Source organism: Coregonus lavaretus (assembly GCF_964263955.1).
Source record: "Coregonus lavaretus genome assembly, contig: HAP1_SCAFFOLD_1619, whole genome shotgun sequence".
In the NCBI taxonomy this organism is placed as follows: domain Eukaryota; kingdom Metazoa; phylum Chordata; class Actinopteri; order Salmoniformes; family Salmonidae; genus Coregonus; species Coregonus lavaretus.
The window spans coordinates 10,001-29,604 of NW_028157960.1; the positions used below are offsets into that span (position 1 = coordinate 10,001).

Here is a 19,604-nt window from a genome sequence, read left to right on the forward strand (position 1 = left end):
ACCGCGTGAACCTGTGAGATACCGACGCCAGGGTGAGTGGTACCGCGTGAACCTGTGAGATACCGACGCCAGGGTGAGTGGTACCGCGTGAACCTGTGAGATACCGACGCCAGGGTGAGTGGTACCGCGTGAACCTGTGAGATACCGACGCCAGGGTGAGTGGTACCGCGTGAACCTGTGAGATACCGACGCCAGGGTGAGTGGTACCGCGTGAACCTGTGAGATACCGACGCCAGGGTGAGTGGTACCGCGTGAACCTGTGAGATACCGACGCCAGGGTGAGTGGTACCGCGTGAACCTGTGAGATACCGACGCCAGGGTGAGTGGTACCGCGTGAACCTGTGAGATACCGACGCCAGGGTGAGTGGTACCGCGTGAACCTGTGAGATACCGACGCCAGGGTGAGTGGTACCGCGTGAACCTGTGAGATACCGACGCCAGGGTGAGTGGTACCGCGTGAACCTGTGAGATACCGACGCCAGGGTGAGTGGTACCGCGTGAACCTGTGAGATACCGACGCCAGGGTGAGTGGTACCGCGTGAACCTGTGAGATACCGACGCCAGGGTGAGTGGTACCGCGTGAACCTGTGAGATACCGACGCCAGGGTGAGTGGTACCGCGTGAACCTGTGAGATACCGACGCCAGGGTGAGTGGTACCGCGTGAACCTGTGAGATACCGACGCCAGGGTGAGTGTACCGCGTGAACCTGTGAGATACCGACGCCAGGGTGAGTGTACCGCGTGAACCTGTGAGATACCGACGCCAGGGTGAGTGTACCGCGTGAACCTGTGAGATACCGACGCCAGGGTGAGTGTACCGCGTGAACCTGTGAGATACCGACGCCAGGGTGAGTGTACCGCGTGAACCTGTGAGATACCGACGCCAGGGTGAGTGGTACCGCGTGAACCTGTGAGATACCGACGCCAGGGTGAGTGGTACCGCGTGAACCTGTGAGATACCGACGCCAGGGTGAGTGTACCGCGTGAACCTGTGAGATACCGACGCCAGGGTGAGTGGTACCGCGTGAACCTGTGAGATACCGACGCCAGGGTGAGTGGTACCGCGTGAACCTGTGAGATACCGACGCCAGGGTGAGTGTACCGCGTGAACCTGTGAGATACCGACGCCAGGGTGAGTGTACCGCGTGAACCTGTGAGATACCGACGCCAGGGTGAGTGTACCGCGTGAACCTGTGAGATACCGACGCCAGGGTGAGTGTACCGCGTGAACCTGTGAGATACCGACGCCAGGGTGAGTGTACCGCGTGAACCTGTGAGATACCGACGCCAGGGTGAGTGTACCGCGTGAACCTGTGAGATACCGACGCCAGGGTGAGTGGTACCGCGTGAACCTGTGAGATACCGACGCCAGGGTGAGTGTACCGCGTGAACCTGTGAGATACCGACGCCAGGGTGAGTGTACCGCGTGAACCTGTGAGATACCGACGCCAGGGTGAGTGGTACCGCGTGAACCTGTGAGATACCGACGCCAGGGTGAGTGGTACCGCGTGAACCTGTGAGATACCGACGCCAGGGTGAGTGGTACCGCGTGAACCTGTGAGATACCGACGCCAGGGTGAGTGGTACCGCGTGAACCTGTGAGATACCGACGCCAGGGTGAGTGGTACCGCGTGAACCTGTGAGATACCGACGCCAGGGTGAGTGGTACCGCGTGAACCTGTGAGATACCGACGCCAGGGTGAGTGGTACCGCGTGAACCTGTGAGATACCGACGCCAGGGTGAGTGTACCGCGTGAACCTGTGAGATACCGACGCCAGGGTGAGTGTACCGCGTGAACCTGTGAGATACCGACGCCAGGGTGAGTGTACCGCGTGAACCTGTGAGATACCGACGCCAGGGTGAGTGGTACCGCGTGAACCTGTGAGATACCGACGCCAGGGTGAGTGGTACCGCGTGAACCTGTGAGATACCGACGCCAGGGTGAGTGGTACCGCGTGAACCTGTGAGATACCGACGCCAGGGTGAGTGGTACCGCGTGAACCTGTGAGATACCGACGCCAGGGTGAGTGTACCGCGTGAACCTGTGAGATACCGACGCCAGGGTGAGTGTACCGCGTGAACCTGTGAGATACCGACGCCAGGGTGAGTGGTACCGCGTGAACCTGTGAGATACCGACGCCAGGGTGAGTGTACCGCGTGAACCTGTGAGATACCGACGCCAGGGTGAGTGTACCGCGTGAACCTGTGAGATACCGACGCCAGGGTGAGTGGTACCGCGTGAACCTGTGAGATACCGACGCCAGGGTGAGTGGTACCGCGTGAACCTGTGAGATACCGACGCCAGGGTGAGTGTACCGCGTGAACCTGTGAGATACCGACGCCAGGGTGAGTGTACCGCGTGAACCTGTGAGATACCGACGCCAGGGTGAGTGGTACCGCGTGAACCTGTGAGATACCGACGCCAGGGTGAGTGGTACCGCGTGAACCTGTGAGATACCGACGCCAGGGTGAGTGGTACCGCGTGAACCTGTGAGATAGTTCACGTCCCTGGGGATGTCCTGTGATACAGAGGTTTCTCTGGTCTAAATCCTGAGATGGGAAGAAGGGAGTGAGTGAGTGAGTTAGTTAGTTAATGAGAGGGAAAGTGAGTGGGTGAGTTAATGAGAGGGAGAGTAAGTGAGTGAGTGAGTGAGTGAGTGAGTTAATGAGAGGGAGAGGGAGTGAGTGAGTGAGTGAGTGAGTGAGTTAATGAGAGGGAGAGTGAGTGAGTGAGTGAGTTAATGAGAGGGAGAGTGAGTGAGTGAGTGAGTGAGTTAGTTAGTTAGTTAATGAGAGGGAGAGTGAGTGAATGAGTTAATGAGAGGGAGAGTGAGTGAGTGAGTGAGTGAGTTAATGAGAGGGAGAGTGAGTGAGTGAGTGAGTTAATGAGAGGGAGAGTGAGTGAGTGAGTGAGTGAGTTAGTTAGTTAGTTAATGAGAGGGAGAGTGAGTGAATGAGTTAATGAGAGGGAGAGTGAGTGAGTGAGTGAGTGAGTTAATGAGAGGGAGAGTGAGTGAGTGAGTGAGTGAGTTAATGAGAGGGAGAGTGAGTGAGTGAGTGAGTTAATGAGAGGGAGAGTGAATGGGTAAGTTAATGAGAGGGTTGACCTGCTTCTGTTTTGTGGGTGGCACTGTGTTCTGTTTTCGATGGATGGGTCCTGGCCTCTCGGGGGGCCTAGGGATCCAGGGGGACAGGGGTGGGATGCTGATCACTGGGATGACAACCCAACTTGGGATGGGGAGGGGCTTTAGCGGAGGGAATAGTGGAGAACAATTGGAGGGTTACTTAGTAGCAATGCAAATATCATGGTACAGCTATATGGACACTCAATCACTATGGTACTCTTTATTGGTACATTTACAAACATATATTATAATAAATAGACTTGAAACTTGTATCTCATTATGGTGTATGGTGAAATAAGTATAGCCAGTTATAATTGTAATGGCTTAGCAGATAATAATAAGAACAATATTTACAGTGACTTGCAAAAGTATTCATCCCCCTTGGCGTTTTTCCTATTTTGTTGCATTACAACCTGTAATTTAAATAGATTTTTAATTTGGATTTAATGTAATGGACATACACAAAATAGTCTAAATTGGTGAAGTGAAATTTAAAAAATCACTTGTTTCAAAAAATTCTGGAAAATAAAGAACGGAAAGGTGGTGCGTACATATGTATTCACCCCCTTTGCTATGAAGCCCCTAAATAAGATCTGGTGCAACCAATTACCTTCAGAAGTCACATAATTAGTTAAATAAAGTCCACCTGTGTGCAATCTAAGTGTCAGATGATCTGTCACATGATCTCAGTATATATACAGCTGTTCTGAAAGGCCCCAGAGTCTGCAACACCACTAAGCAAGGGGCACCACCAAGCAAGGGGCACCATGAAGACCAAGGAGCTCTCCAAACAGGTCAGGGACAAAGTTGTGGAGAAGTACAGATCAGGGTTGGGTTATAAAAACATATCAGAAACTTTGAACATCCCACGGAGCACCATTAAATCCATTATAAAAAAAATTGAAAGGATATGGCACCACAACAAACCTGTCTTATTTCTTGTTTGTTTCACCCCAAAAAAAAAATTTGCATCTTCAAAGTGGTAGGCATGTTGTGTAATTCAAATGATACAAACCCCCCAAAAATCAAATTTTATTCCAGGTTGTAAGGCAACAAAATAGGAAAAATGCCAAGGGGGGTGAATACTTTCACAAGCCACTGTATATGGCTCAAAGAGAAGGAATATAATATCTATTGTTTACAGAAAACGCATTCAACAATTCGAGATGAAGTTGTGTGGAAAAAGGACTGGAGGGGCGAAATATACTTCTCCCATGGGCAAAGAAACTCAAAAGGGGTGATGATATGAATTAACATTAATTCCGATCCAAATGTGCAAATTCTCCAAACAGATCCGCAAGGATGATTTTAAATATGTTATTGGACCATAAACAGATATGGCTCATTAACCTTTACGCACCAAATAATGATGATCCACACTTCTTTGACAATATATATAATAAATTATCGACCTTGCAAGCAATTCAAGACTATGTTATTATGGTGGGAGATTATAATACTGTTTTAAATAGCTCAATGGACCGTAAAGGAAATCACACTACAAACTATCACCCTCATGCTCTTAAGGAAATCATGAATGTCATGGATACATTAGAACTACCTCTCACTTTCAGTTATTTGAAAGGAAATCAACTCCCAATTATCACTATTTCTAAAACAAGCCATAGAAAGTTGGTTGCATTTTCAATTTAATCCTCCAGAAACGACAGAACAAATAATGCAACAAATATTGTGGTTAAACTCAAATATATACGAATTGATTAAAAAAACCCATTATTTTTTAAATAAAAAAAGGTATAATCTTTGTAAATGATATCATAGGTAGGACTGGTGGAGTTATGTCGCACATGCAGCTAACAAAAACATATGGAAATGTCTGCTCTACCCAAAATGATAACCAAATAATTGCAGCATTACCGCAAAAATGGAAGAGGAAAGTGGAAGGGGGGAAAAAGTAAGGAACTTATCTGCTGGTTCAGAACTTTTGTGAAACATCACAGTACAGTTGAAAAATATATGGCAAATAGAAATCCAATATGGATGGTGTTAAGAGATAGATGGGAGGTGTTGAATGGAGCTGAAGGATGAGACTAATAACAACAACTAATAACAACAAGATAACTAGTGTAAGACATGCTGTGTCCATAATGTGGTCCTCTGTAGCTCAGCTGGTAGAGCACGGCGCTTGTAACACCAAGGTAGTGGGTTCAATCCCCGGGACCACCCATACACAAAAATGTATGCACGCATGACTGTAAGTCGCTTTGGATAAAAGCGTCTGCTAAATGGCATATTATTATTATTATTATAATAAGTATATAGGTTATAGGTTGAGAGCTTTTGTGAAAGAGCACAGTTAGAAAGATATGGCATATAGAAGCAACCCGGATGGACATCATGAAAATGATCGGAGAGGTTGAGGGTAGAGGAAGTTCAGGAGTAAAAACAAACAAAATATAATTATTGTAAAATTGACTGTGTCCATAAAATGTATATAGTATGTATAAGCTGGAAGTAGAGGCCTAAGCATTGTTGTTCACTAGTTTACTCCAATTAGGGAAGGGGTAGTGGGGTTGGAAAGTAATAAAGGGAAATATATATCTTTTAAAGGATATGTATATATGTATGTATATATATTTATATGTGTGTGTATATGTATGTATATGTGTGTGTGTATATGTGTGTGTATATATATTTGGTAGAAAAAATACATATGGGGGATTGAAAGTGATGCAGACAATTACATTGATGGAAGTTATAATCTATCTGCAATATTAAAGCTGATCTACCCCCTTTTCCTCATCAGTCTAAAATGATTCTTAGAGATACTTCACCAACTGCTTCTCTAACATACTCCCTCCTATTGGTTCCCTCTCGACTACCGCTCTAACATACTCCCTCCTATTGGTTCCCTCTCGACTACCACTCTAACATACTCCCTCCTATTGGTTCCCTCTCGACTACCACTCTAACATACTCCCTCCTATTGGTTCCCTCTCGACTACCACTCTAACATACTCCCTCCTATTGGTTCCCTCTCGACTACCACTCTAACATACTCCCTCCTATTGGTTCCCTCTCGACTACCACTCTAACATACTCCCTCCTATTGGTTCCCTCTCGACTACCACTCTAACATACTCCCTCCTATTGGTTCCCTCTCGACTACCGCTCTAACATACTCCCTCCTATTGGTTCCCTCTCGACTACCACTCTAACATACTCCCTCCTATTGGTTCCCTCTCGACTACCACTCTAACATACTCCCTCCTATTGGTATTTGTATTTGTATTTATTAAGGATCCCCTTTAGTTCCTGCCAAGGCAGCAGCTACTCTTCCTGGGGTTTATTATGGATCCCCATTAGTTCCTGCCAAGGCAGCAGCTACTCTTCCTGGGGTTTATTATGGATCCCCATTAGTTCCTGCCAAGGCAGCAGCTACTCTTCCTGGGGTTTATTATGGATCCCCATTAGTTCCTGCCAAGGCAGCAGCTACTCTTCCTGGGGTTTATTATGGATCCCCATTAGTTCCTGCCAAGGCAGCAGCTACTCTTCCTGGGGTTTATTATGGATCCCCATTAGTTCCTGCCAAGGCAGCAGCTACTCTTCCTGGGGTTTATTATGGATCCCCATTAGTTCCTGCCAAGGCAGCAGCTACTCTTCCTGGGGTTTATTATGGATCCCCATTAGTTCCTGCCAAGGCAGCAGCTACTCTTCCTGGGATCCAGCGAAATTAAGGCAGTTATACAATTTTAAAAACATTACAGAAAACAAACAGAATTTATAACATATTAAGTGTGTTCCCTCAGGCCCCTACTCTACTACCACATATCTGCAACACAAAATCCATGTGTACGTGTGTGTATAGTGTGTATGTTATCATGTGTGTGTGTGCATGTGTCTGTGCCTATGTTTGTGTTGCTTCACAGTCCCCGCTGGTCCGTAAGGTGTATTTTTATCTGGGGTTTTTATCACATTTTACTGCTTGCATGAGTTACTTGATGTGGAATAGAGTTCCATGTAGTCATGGCTCTATGTAGTACTGTGCGCCTCCCATAGTCTGTTCTGGACTTGGGGACTGTAGTCTTGTGGGGTATGCATGGGTGTCTGAGCTGTGTGCCAGTAGTTCAAACAGACAGCTAGGTACATTCAACATGTCAATACCTTTCACAAATACAAGTAGTGATGAAGGCAATCTCTCCTCCACTTTGAGCCAGGAGAGATTGACATGCATATTATTAATGTTAGCTCTCTGTGTACATCCAAGGGCCAGCCGTGCTGCCCTGTTCTGAGCCAATTGCAATTTTGGCACCTGACCATATGACTGGTTCCATCTCGACTACCGCTCTAACATACTCTCCTCCTATTGGTTCCTTTAGGATGGCCAATCCAGGACGATCCGCCAATTCCAGTTCACTGATTGGCCAGAACAAGGAGTGCCAAAAACCGGGGAAGGGTTCATCGATTTCATTGGCCAAGTGCATAAAACCAAGGAGCAGTTTGGACAGGACGGACCAATCACTGTTCACTGCAGGTAATGAGACTTGGCTGAATAGCCAGTAATGACATGGCAAAATGGTGATTACGCAATAGATGGCTGGTGTGTTGCTTTTGGATGAATTAAAACAAGAATCACTAGGCACCATTTGGTACCGTGTAGTTACTATAAAGGAGGATACTAGGCCTGGGCATACCGTAGGCATACCGTGGGCATACCGTGGGCATACCGTGGGCATACCGCAGGCATACCGTAGGTATAACGTAGGTATAACGTATACTGGGGTATTTGGAAATAGCCATGGGATGATTTTTCAATACCGTCAAAACAATTTATTTGAAGTTTTTCAATACATTTGAATATTTGTAGCTACTTTTTAAGTAAATACCTGCAGTCAACTTGTGCAATACGTTAAGAGATAAAGCAGATTGCGTTCTTCATTTCAGCTGTCACATTATTTTACATTATGAAGCTTACCGTAGTTCCCCAGAACAGTTGACCCAGTCACGTGTTTGTTTGTAAATAGCACAACAGGAGAAAGCTGGAGCTGGTGAGTCCATAGTGTTCTATATCTATCAGTGAGTCCATAGTGTTCTATATCTATCAGTGAGTCTCTGCTGGTGAGTCCATAGCGTTCTATATCTATCAGTGAGTCCATAGCGTTCTATATCTATCAGTGAGTCTCTGCTGGTGAGTCCATAGTGTTCTATATCTATCAGTGAGTCTCTGTCGTGCGGTGCATATGAGGTGATGAAGTTACAGTTGTATGCAATTCACTACTAAATGTTCGCCATCAGATATCTTATAATGGTTTTCTTTGTGTTATCCTGCTAATACCGTAAATCCCGGGATGGCAGAAGAACGGTATGACGGTATGAAAATCTGGATACCGCCCCAAGCCTATGGGCTACCGTGCATATTCTATAAGGTGTGTAACGCGTGTGTGTGTTCCTCCTCTTCCTCAGTGCTGGGGTGGGCAGGACAGGAGTCTTCATCACCCTGAGTATCGTGTTGGAGAGGATGAGGTACGAAGGGGTGGTGGACCTCTTCCAGACCGTCAAGACGCTACGGACCCAGAGACCTGCCATGGTGCAGACAGAGGTATGGACAGCTGTACTGGACTGTTGTTGTCTTCCATTGTTGGAGAGTGGAATGGAGGAAATGCTCCTCGACGACAAATCAAAAAGGATTCCAAGGCAGACTGTAGAACTCAAGCAGCACCTCTCAATAGAAAGGGTTCATAACTCAAGCAGCACCTCTCAATAGAAAGGGTTCATAACTCAAGCAGCACCTCTCAATAGAAAGGGTTCATAACTCTAGCAGCACCTCTCAATAGAAAGGGTTCATAACTCAAGCAGCACCTCTCAATAGAAAGGGTTCATAACTCTAGCAGCACCTCTCAATAGAAAGGGTTCATAACTCAAGCAGCACCTCTCAATAGAAAGGGTTCATAACTCTAGCAGCACCTCTCAATAGAAAGGGTTCATAACTCAAGCAGCACCTCTCAATAGAAAGGGTTCATAACTCTAGCAGCACCTCTCAATAGAAAGGGTTCATAACTAGCAGCACCTCTCAATAGAAAGGGTTCATAACTAGCAGCACCTCTCAATAGAAAGGGTTCATAACTCAAGCAGCACTTCTCAATAGAAAGGGTTCATAACTAGCAGCACTTCTCAATAGAAAGGGTTCATAACTCAAGCAGCACCTCTCAATAGAAAGGGTTCATAACTCTAGCAGCACCTCTCAATAGAAAGGTTTCATAACTAACAGCACCTCTCAATAGAAAGGGTTCATAACTCTAGCAGCACTTCTCAATAGAAAGGGTTCATAACTAGCAGCACCTCTCAATAGAAAGGGTTCATAACTCTAGCAGCACCTCTCAATAGAAAGGATTCATAACTAGCAGCACCTCTCAATAGAAAGGGTTCATAACTCTAGCAGCACCTCTCAATAGAAAGGGTTAAAAACATACAGTAATGTAATGCTGCATCATAGATAGAAAGATATGATTGACTGACTGATGCGTTTTCTCTCTCTAGGACCAGTATCAGCTGTGCTACAGGGCAGCTTTGGAGTACCTGGGGAGCTTTGACCACTATGCAACGTAACCACTCTGAGCTGAGCAGCCTCTGGCATGGCACTGAATGTCCCATCTCAGCCACCGTACCTGTATCAACCCACCTGACCTGACCCTGCCATAGCTACCCTATCACAGGGGAGGAGGGAGGTGCCACTGTCACCTAGCGACGGATTCAACCAATCCCAGAGGTCTACTACTCGGATAAAAAAAATAAAAAAAACACCCTAAAGATTTCTTTAAAAAACAAACAAGAAACAATACCATGACGACGACAACTTTTCATATTGGGAGCAGGCGACAGTTCTGACTGAGTTCTGGTTTCTGTTCTCCTTTAGTCAACGGCTGCTGGTAGCACTAAGATTATTATTATTTTATTATCATTATTATGAATAATATTCTTCTTCTTATTTAGTTAATCATTTTTTATTTTTTAAATAATTGTTTTAATAACATCAGACATTTATTTTGTCTTAATGACTTAACTGGGGCTCAGCATTTTAGTTTTTCCACCATAATCGGTATGTTTTTATTTTAGTTTTTAAAAAATGTTCTAGCTTATTTTAGGGACCTGTATTTTTTACTCCCTAGACACGAATACAGGATAGCCACTGTTTGTTCTCTGAGGCTACTGACAGTTTTGTCTTTGTATCAAGATTTTATTGTTTATTATTCTCATACATTTTTTAGTCTTATTCGTTTTAAAACGGAGCGAGATTAACTAAGATGATAAGCCTTTTCACTTTGCTGTTTCTTTGTAAAACGTAGGAGAAAAAGTACAAAATTATTCAAAAGCATACACCAACCGCCTCGTTGCAGGTACTATATATAAACCACAGTAGCTAGCGAAAAACGTGAAATCAACTAACGCCAACTAAATCAGCATTGTACAGAAACTCAAAGAGCACATGATGATTTCAACAACAGAGAGAAGCCTTGAAGGCATTGAGGCCTTCAATAACCAGAGAATGAATCTGGAGACCAACGGACGAACAGACTTTTATACCCAACAGAGAAGTTGAACTTGAGAATCAACTCCTGAATCTCTGTATGAATCATATTTGTGCCCCTCCACGTTCCTTGGTTCCCAGCGAGCTGATTGGTCAGTCCGCTGCCTGGGGGTTGGAACATAGGGACTGCTGGAGCAGCGCCTCATGGTGGTGGAGAGAGGAGTAGCAGCCACTAACACTGGCTCCCCTGTACAGAATACTACCATTACTACCGGAGGGACAGAGACAAACCCTCTGCACCCTCCAACCGCCCTGCTATTATTTTATACAGAAATATAAATGATAAATATATATATATAATTATGATTGATTATATATATGTACAATTATACATAGATATATACTGCAGCTTCAAACTATATTGTTAAAACGATTCACTCTCTTGATGTACCGGCATAGAGGAAAGTAAAGAGAGAGAGAGATAGAAAGAGAGAGAGAAAGTTAGTGTCTGTATCTACTGTGCTACCATAGCAACCTGACAGCTAGGAGTTGGGATCAGTTCCATTTTCAATCCAGTCATTTTCAGGGAGTGAATTCAATTCATGAATCAAAAATCATTCATTTAGCTGTAATTCGATTCATTTAGCTGTAATCGACTTTATTGAAACTGGAATTGACCATAACCTTACGGAAAGATAGATAGATAGATAGATAGATAGATAGCAGGTTATCGTTCTGTTAAAGAGAGTGAGAGAGGTGGAGATGTGTAGTTCTGTTAAAGAGAGGTGGAGAGATGAACAGCACAACCCCAACTGAGGACCACTCCCCAGCCTGCGTCGGCCGGCCAGCCAGCGAGCCAGCCGCCATCACGCCACTCAAGCACATCTTTACCCACAAGGCCGCAGGGCACGACAGGACTGAGTCTGACATGCTGGCTGGAATAAGCCACAATGTTCATTTATACCTTGTGAATGCTTAGTGCTGTAGGGGTTTGATCTGTTGTATACACAGTCTGTTTTATATTTGTTGATTAAAGAACTGGAATTTAAAAAAAGATGTTGCTGGAAAAAAAAAAACTCTAATAAAGTTGAATAATTGTTTTTTTGTACAAATTCCTTTGTTTGTGATGTTTTCTGTCTCCCTCTCATTAAATAATTATTTGCCCTATTGTTATTGCGACAAATATGACTCACATTTCACAGGAAAGTGTCTAAATACTGTGTAACTATGGATCACTAAAAATAGGGTCATTCCACCTCAAAACGCACAAGAAACAGGATTTCGACACCCCCATCATCTCAGATTGTTCTGAAATTGTTTTGTTGTTGGTAACAGATACAGTACGATTAGTATTCCTGAAACATTATTATGTTGAAATATAATTTTGATCTCTGAGAAATGAAGCTAATCGATTGCACCCAAATGCAAATCAGGACAAACTGTTGTCACGCCTACTATCGCACCCTCTCTCCACAGCTCGACGTCCCCGTCTACTAACCACTGTTCCTGGCAACCATTATCATTATTATTATTATTATTATTATTATACATGTCAAAAATGTTATAAATTGATTTGCATTTTAATGAGGGAAATAAGTATTTGACCCCTCTGCAAAACATGACTTAGTACTTGGTGGCAAAACCCTTGTTGGCAATCACAGAGGTCAGACGTTTATTTTAGTTGGCCACCAGGTTTGCACACATCTCAGGAGGGATTTTGTCCCACTCCTCTTTGCAGATCTTCTCCAAGTCATTAAGGTTTCGAGGCTGACGTTTGGCAACTCGAACCTTCAGCTACCTCCACAGATTTTCTATGGGATTAAGGTCTGGAGACTGGCTAGGCCACTCCAGGACCTTAATGTGCTTCTTCTTGAGCCACTCCTTTGTTGCCTTGGCCGTGTGTTTTGGGTCATTGTCATGCTGGAATACCCATCCACGACCCATTTTCAATGCCCTGGCTGAGGGAAGGAGGTTCTCACCCAAGATTTGACGGTACATGGCCCCATCCATCGTCCCTTTGATGCGGTGAAGTTGTCCTGTCCCCTTAGCAGAAAAACACCCCCAAAGCATAATGTTTCCACCTCCATGTTTGACGGTGGGGATGGTATTCTCGGGGTCATAGGCAGCATTCCTCCTCCTCCAAACACAGCGAGTTGAGTTGATGGCAAAGAGCTCCATTTTGGTCTCATCTGACCACAACACTTTCACCCAGTTCTCCTCTGAATCATTCAGATGTTCATTGGCAAACTTCAGACGGCCCTGTATATGTGCTTTCTTGAGCAGGGGGACCTTGCGGGCGCTGGTGGATTTCAGTCCTTCACGGCGTAGTGTGTTACCAATTGTTTTCTTGGTGACTATGGTCCTAGCTGCCTTGAGATCATTGACAAGATCCTCCCGTGTAGTTCTGGGCTGATTCCTCACCATTCTCATGATCATTGCAACTCCACGAGGTGAGATCTTGCATGTAGTCCCAGGCCGAGGGAGATTGACAGTTCTTTTGCGTTTCTTCCATTTGCGAATAATCGCACCAACTGTTGTCACCTTCTCACCAAGCTGCTTTGCGATGGTCTTGTAGCCCATTCAAGCCTTGTGAAGGTCTACAATCTTGTCCCTGACATCCTTGGAGAGCTCTTTGGTCTTGGCCATGGTGGAGAGTTTGGAATCTGATTGATTGATTGCTTCTATGGACAGGTGTCTTTTATACAGGTAACAAGCTGAGATTAGGAGCACTCCCTTTAAGAGTGTGCTCCTAATCTCAGCTCGTTACCTGTATAAAAGACACCTGGGAGCCAGAAATCTTTCTGATTGAGAGGGGGTCAAATAATTATTTCCCTCATTAAAATGCAAATCAATTTATAACATTTTTTACATGCTTTTTTCTGGATTTTTGTTGTTGTTATTCTGTCTCTCACTGTTCAAATAAACCTACCATTAAAATTATAGACAGATCATGTCTTTGTCAGTGGGCAAACGTACAAAATCAGCAGGGGATCAAATACTTTTTTCCCTCACTGTAGGTGTTCTTAATGTTTTTTGCACTGGAGTTGCTTACCAGGATGACAGTGAATGTTCCTGAGTGGCCTAGTTACAGTTTTGACTTAAATCGGCTTGAAAATCTATGGCAAATCTATGGCTGTAATCACTGTCAAAGGTGATTCTAACATGTATTGACTTAGGGGTGTGAATACTTATGTAAATAAGATATTTCTGTATTTCATTTTCAATAAATTAGCAAACATTCCTAAAAACATGTTTTCACTTGGCCATTATGGGATATTGTGTGTAGATAAGATGGGTGAGAGAAATACATCTATTTAATCCATTTTGATTTCAGGCTGCAACATAACAAATGGTGGAATAGGTCAAGGGGTATGAACTCTGTATGTTTCATTTCGAAAGCAATGATTGACATTTCTAAAAGGTCAAACACAGCATCGGAATAATAGTTCACATGGAGTCAACCGTTGGCGAACGTAACCGCTGAAAAGCCAACGTATGGAGAAGAAGAGTTTGAGAGCTAATATTCTTCAGAGAAATATGCTATCTGAACTTTTCCAAAAACGTTGTGTCCTGTTAAATAGAGTACCACAGTACGAGTCATTAATACCCATAAAATCTAGCGGTCAAACAGGGAACTGGTACCAATCGTTTTTTTCCACCATTCATTTTTTCCCATGGGATTTTAAACACTTAAAATAAGGGCTGTGTTTCGTATAGGCTTACCCTGGCTTTACGTTTTTGATAACAGTGTAAATCTCTCTGGGACAAGGCCGCTGTGGGACTCTATGCTCCCCTGTTGTTTTACCGGTTCGTTACAGATGAAGGAGCTGATGAGAGACTGGCGCACCACCCTGTCTTGGGCGCTGTGCTCTGATTCGCTGGAGGTCAACGAGGAAGGCACCAAAAGTGAGGCGCAGAGAGCCCCCCCCCTGATTGGCTGCTGAGTGCCCCGCCCCCCCACCCCCACCCCCCCCCCCCACCCCCCCACCCCTCCTCCAGCAGGCTGCTCCTGGCCTGGAACCTGTTTGGGGAGAACACAGGAAGTGACGTCAGAGCTTCCTGTGGAGTTGAGACGCCATGCCAGGAGGCAGGCCGAGCTAGGCCGCAGGTACTGTAGTTCAACAGCACTGACAGATGGGGGCGCTGTTACTCTTTGTTATAATGTGCTCTTTATCACGGCTGCCTTGTAATATATACAGAACAGAGAGAAATGAATTACAATAACTACCGTGCCCTAAAGGGGGAAATACTACCAAAATACTATATCTCAAATACTACCAAAATACTATATCTCAATCAACTCATATGTAACACATATCTAAGGTGGTGTCATGTTATTCCCCTTGTAGTTTACTACTTTTGACCATATACGGAATACGGCCGTTTCGGACGCACCCGAACGGTTATATTCCATTTTTATCAGGTCGTGTGTTGTGGTGGGGTTTGAGACCCTGGAGGGGGGGGGGGGAGAAGCTCCCCTCCCCTCCCACCACACCAACCAGGATGGAGCAGTGGAGGAGGAGGGTGAGGAGATGGAGGACCGGAGGGGGACCAAGGTGTCCCAAGAAAAAGCTTAAGGTGAAGTCTAGATGTTTCCACCAAACTGCTCTGAGAAAGGATCCGGAGACTTTCATTGGCTATTGTGGTCAGGGATAGAGCAGGGTTGTACCGCCTCCTCTCCAGCTGACTGCTGAATGTAGTCTGTCTTAGATGTTCTCTCCCGAGTGGCGCAGTGGTCTAAGGCACTGCATCGCAGTGCTAGCTGTGCCACTAGAGATCCTGGTTCGAATCCAGGCTAAATGTAAATGTAATGTTATCCATATTACTTCACTGTAAAGACACTAATGTCCATCCAGTACCAGGTTCCTGTACTTGCCCAGGTCCTTCCTGGTTAAAAAATAATGCTTAGAGAGGAGTGGTTCTCTGCCAGCTATGCTCTACCACTTATGTCCTCCGTGGAAGGCTGTAGGTAGCTGGTATCACTGCCCTCCCGGAGCTATTGGGCTGTCACGGTATCACGACCTACTGCACATAAAATCTCTGGCTTCCAGTTGAAGCTCGCATCTACTACAAGACCATGGTGCTTGCCTACGGAGCTGTGAGGGGAACGGCACCTCCTTACCTTCAGGCTCTGATCAGACCCTACACCCGAACGAGGGCACTACGTTCATCCACCTCTGGCCTGCTGGCCCCCCTACCTCTACGGAAGTACAGTTCCCACTCAGCCCAGTCAAAGCTATTCGCTGCTCTGGCACCCCAATGGTGGAACAAGCTCCCCCACGACGCCAGGACAGCGGAGTCACTGACCACCTTCCGGAGACACTTGAAACCTCACCTCTTTAAGGAATACCTGGAATAGTATAATAGTAATCCTTCTACCCCCCCCCCCCCCCCCCCTTTACTAACACCTGACTTATTTCACCTGCTAGCACTGACTTGTTTAAAGAAATGTACTTACTGTGATCAAGATGTGGTTGTCCCACTGGCTATCCTAAGGTGAATGCACCAATTTGTAAGTGGCTCTGGATAACAGCGTCTGCTAAATGACGTAAATGTAAATGAAAAGCTATCGTTTACAGTATGGCAGACTAAGAAGGCTTTAGGTTTTCCTTTATCTGAACGCCTGCCCTGTTTCCAGCACTCTTCCCTGTACTACCCAGAGTCTGACTGAGTGAGATTGTTAATAAACACTGATTCGACTGCCAGTTTCAGTCGATCCCTTGATCCCTTGATCTCTTGATCCTGCGTCCAGTGTTAAATTCTCAGGTGAAGGGTTCGAAATGTTCCACAGCAGCAGCCTGTCCTCAGCTGTGGGTCTGATGATTAAACAGTGAAGGGTTAGAAGCAGCCTGTCCTCAGCTGTGGGTCTGAAGATTAAACAGTGAAGGGTTAGAAGCAGCCTGTCCTCAGCTGTGGGTCTGAAGATGAAACAGTGAAGGGTTAGCAGCAGCCTGTCCTCAGCTGTGGGTCTGAAGATTAAACAGTGAAGGGTTAGCAGCAGCCTGTCCTCAGCAGTGGGTCTGATGATTAAACAGTGAAGGGTTAGAAGCAGCCTGTCCTCAGCTGTGGGTCTGAAGATTAAACAGTGAAGGGTTAGAAGCAGCCTGTCCTCAGCTGTGGGTCTGAAGATGAAACAGTGAAGGGTTAGCAGCAGCCTGTCCTCAGCTGTGGGTCTGAAGATTAAACAGTGAAGGGTTAGAAGCAGCCTGTCCTCAGCTGTGGGTCTGAAGATGAAACAGTGAAGGGTTAGCAGCAGCCTGTCCTCAGCTGTGGGTCTGAAGATGAAACAGTAAAGGGTTAGAAGCAGCCTGTCCTCAGCTGTGGGTCTGAAGATTAAACAGTGAAGGGTTAGAAGCAGCCTGTCCTCAGCTGTGGGTCTGAAGATTAAACAGTGAAGGGTAAGAAGCAGCCTGTCCTCAGCTGTGGGTCTGAAGATTAAACAGTGAAGGGTTAGAAGCAGCCTGTCCTCAGCTGTGGGTCTGAAGATGAAACAGTGAAGGGTTAGCAGCAGCCTGTCCTCAGCTGTGGGTCTGAAGATTAAACAGTGAAGGGTTAGCAGCAGCCTGTCCTCAGCTGTGGGTCTGATGATTAAACAGTGAAGGGTTAGAAGCAGCCTGTCCTCAGCTGTGGGTCTGAAGATGAAACAGTGAAGGGTTAGCAGCAGCCTGTCCTCAGCTGTGGGTCTGAAGATTAAACAGTGTTCATACCTATTGCATCCTATCAACAATCCAAAGACTTGACCTTCTTGCATAATATAATTGATTTCTTCGTCAGCATAGCTGGTTCTGATGAGAACAGGATCTGTCCGCTGGTTCCGCTTCAGTGGTACTGTAGTGACACATTCAAGTCACTGGCTTTATATTGATATTTATTTTACCAGATAAGTTGACTGAAAACACATTCTCATTTATAGCAACGACCTGGGGAATAGTTACAGAGGTTATAGTTACAGTGAGGGGAAAAAGTATTTGATCCCCTGCTGATTTTGTTTGTTTGCCCACTGACAAAGAAATGATCATATATCGTCTATAATTTTAATGGTAGGTTTATTTGAACAGTGAGAGACAGAATAACAACAACAAAATCCAGAAAAACGCATGTCAAAAATGTTATAAATTGATTTGCATTTTATTGAGGGAAATAGGTATTTGACCCCCTCTCAATCAGAAAGATTTCTGGCTCCCAGGTGTCTTTTATACAGGTAACGAGCTGAGATTAGGAGCACACTCTTAAATGGAGTGCTCCTAATCTCAGCTTGTTACCTGTATAAAAGACACCTGTCCACAGAAGCAATCAATCAATCAGATTCCAAACTCTCCACCGTGGCCAAGACCAAAGAGCTCTCCAAGGATGTCAGGGACAAGATTGTAGACCTACACAAGGCTGGAAGGGGCTACAAGACCATCGCCAAGCAGTTTGGTGAGAAGGTGACAACAGTTGGTGCGATTATTCGCAAATGGAAGAAACACAAAATAACTGTCAATCTCCCTCGGCCTGGGGCTCCATGCAAGATCTCACCTCGTGGAGTTGCAATGATCATGAGAACGGTGAGGAATCAGCCCAGAACTACACGGGAGGATCTTGTGAATGATCTCAAGGCAGCTGGGACCATAGTCACCAAGAAAACAATTGGTAACACACTACGCCGTGAAGGACTGAAATCCAGCAGCGCCCCCAAGGTCCCCCTGCTCAAGAAAGCACATATACAGGGCCGTCTGAAGTTTGCCAATGAACATCTGAATGATTCAGAGGAGAACTGGGTGAAAGTGTTGTGGTCAGATGAGACCAAAATCGAGCTCTTTGGCATCAACTCAACTCGCCGTGTTTGGAGGAGGAGGAATGCTGCCTATGACCCCAAGAACACCATCCCCACCGTCAAACATGGAGGTGGAAACATTATGCTTTGGGGGTGTTTTTCTGCTAAGGGGACAGGACGACTTCACCGCATCAAAGGGACGATGGACGTGGCCATGTACCGTCAAATCTTGAGTGAGAACCTCCTTCCCTCAGCCAGGGCATTGAAAATGGGTCATGGATGGGTATTCCAGCATGACAATGACCCAAAACACATGTTCAAGGCAACAAAGGAGTGGCTCAAGAAGAAGCACATTAAGGTCCTGGAGTGGCCTAGCCAGTCTCCAGACCTTAATCCCATAGAAAATCTGTGGAGGGAGCTGAATGTTCGAGTTGCCAAACGTCAGCCTCGAAACCTTAATGACTTGGAGAAGATCTGCAAAGGGGAGTGGGACAAAATCCCTCCTGAGATGTGTGCAAACCTGGTGGCCAACTACAAGAAACGTCTGACCTCTGTGATTGCCAACAAGGGTTTTGCCACCAAGTACTAAGTCATGTTTTGCAGAGGGGTCAAATACTTTTTTCCCTCATTAAAATGCAAATCAATTTATAACATTTTTGACATGCGTTTTTCTGCTGAGGCGTGGAAGCCTGACGAGCTGCTGAGGCGTGGGGTGGGAGCCTGCCGAGCCAACTGAGGCAAGAAACCTCTCGAGCCAGCAAAGGCATGGAGGCCTGACGAGCCAGCTGAGGCATCCCCGGTTCCCTCGGCCGTGGTACCCGGACCCGACGTCACCAACCAACACAAAAAAAACAAAAAAAACTCCCTGATGACTCCAATATGGGTGTTAGCATTCTGTGAGGACAGACGCAGGGAGACGAGAAGCAAGTACAGGGAGTGAACATTTAATGGAAAATCAGACGGGAACAAAACACAGACAGCGTGTTGCTGTGTTGTTATGGGAAACATAACAACATTATTACACGGGGATCAAACAGAGGAACAGACAGATATAGGGGAGGTCATGAACAAAGGGAAGGAGTCCAGGTGAGTCCAATGAAGTGCAGATGTGCGTAACGATGGTGACAGGTGTGCGTAACGATGGTGACAGGTGTGTGTAACCATGGTGACAGGTGTGCATAACGATGGTGACAGGTGTGTGTAACCATGGTGACAGGTGTGTGTAACCATGGTGAC

The 19,604-nt window shown here is 45.7% G+C and overlaps 1 protein-coding gene across 1 annotated transcript in view; it reads left to right on the top strand.

The window, feature by feature from the left end:
* The window catches only part of LOC311124601 (receptor-type tyrosine-protein phosphatase S-like), a gene marked incomplete at its 5' end in the record, with an annotated part of 19,747 nt that extends 9,879 nt beyond the window's left edge, over nucleotides 1-9,868 (top strand). The window contains 3 exons of the mRNA XM_084198716.1: nucleotides 7,467-7,621; nucleotides 8,551-8,686; nucleotides 9,625-9,868. Coding sequence (XP_084054842.1) covers nucleotides 7,467-7,621; nucleotides 8,551-8,686; nucleotides 9,625-9,693 — 360 coding nt within the window. The remainder of the gene's footprint in view (nucleotides 1-7,466; nucleotides 7,622-8,550; nucleotides 8,687-9,624) is intronic.
* Between the last annotated feature and the right edge of the window lie 9,736 nt (nucleotides 9,869-19,604).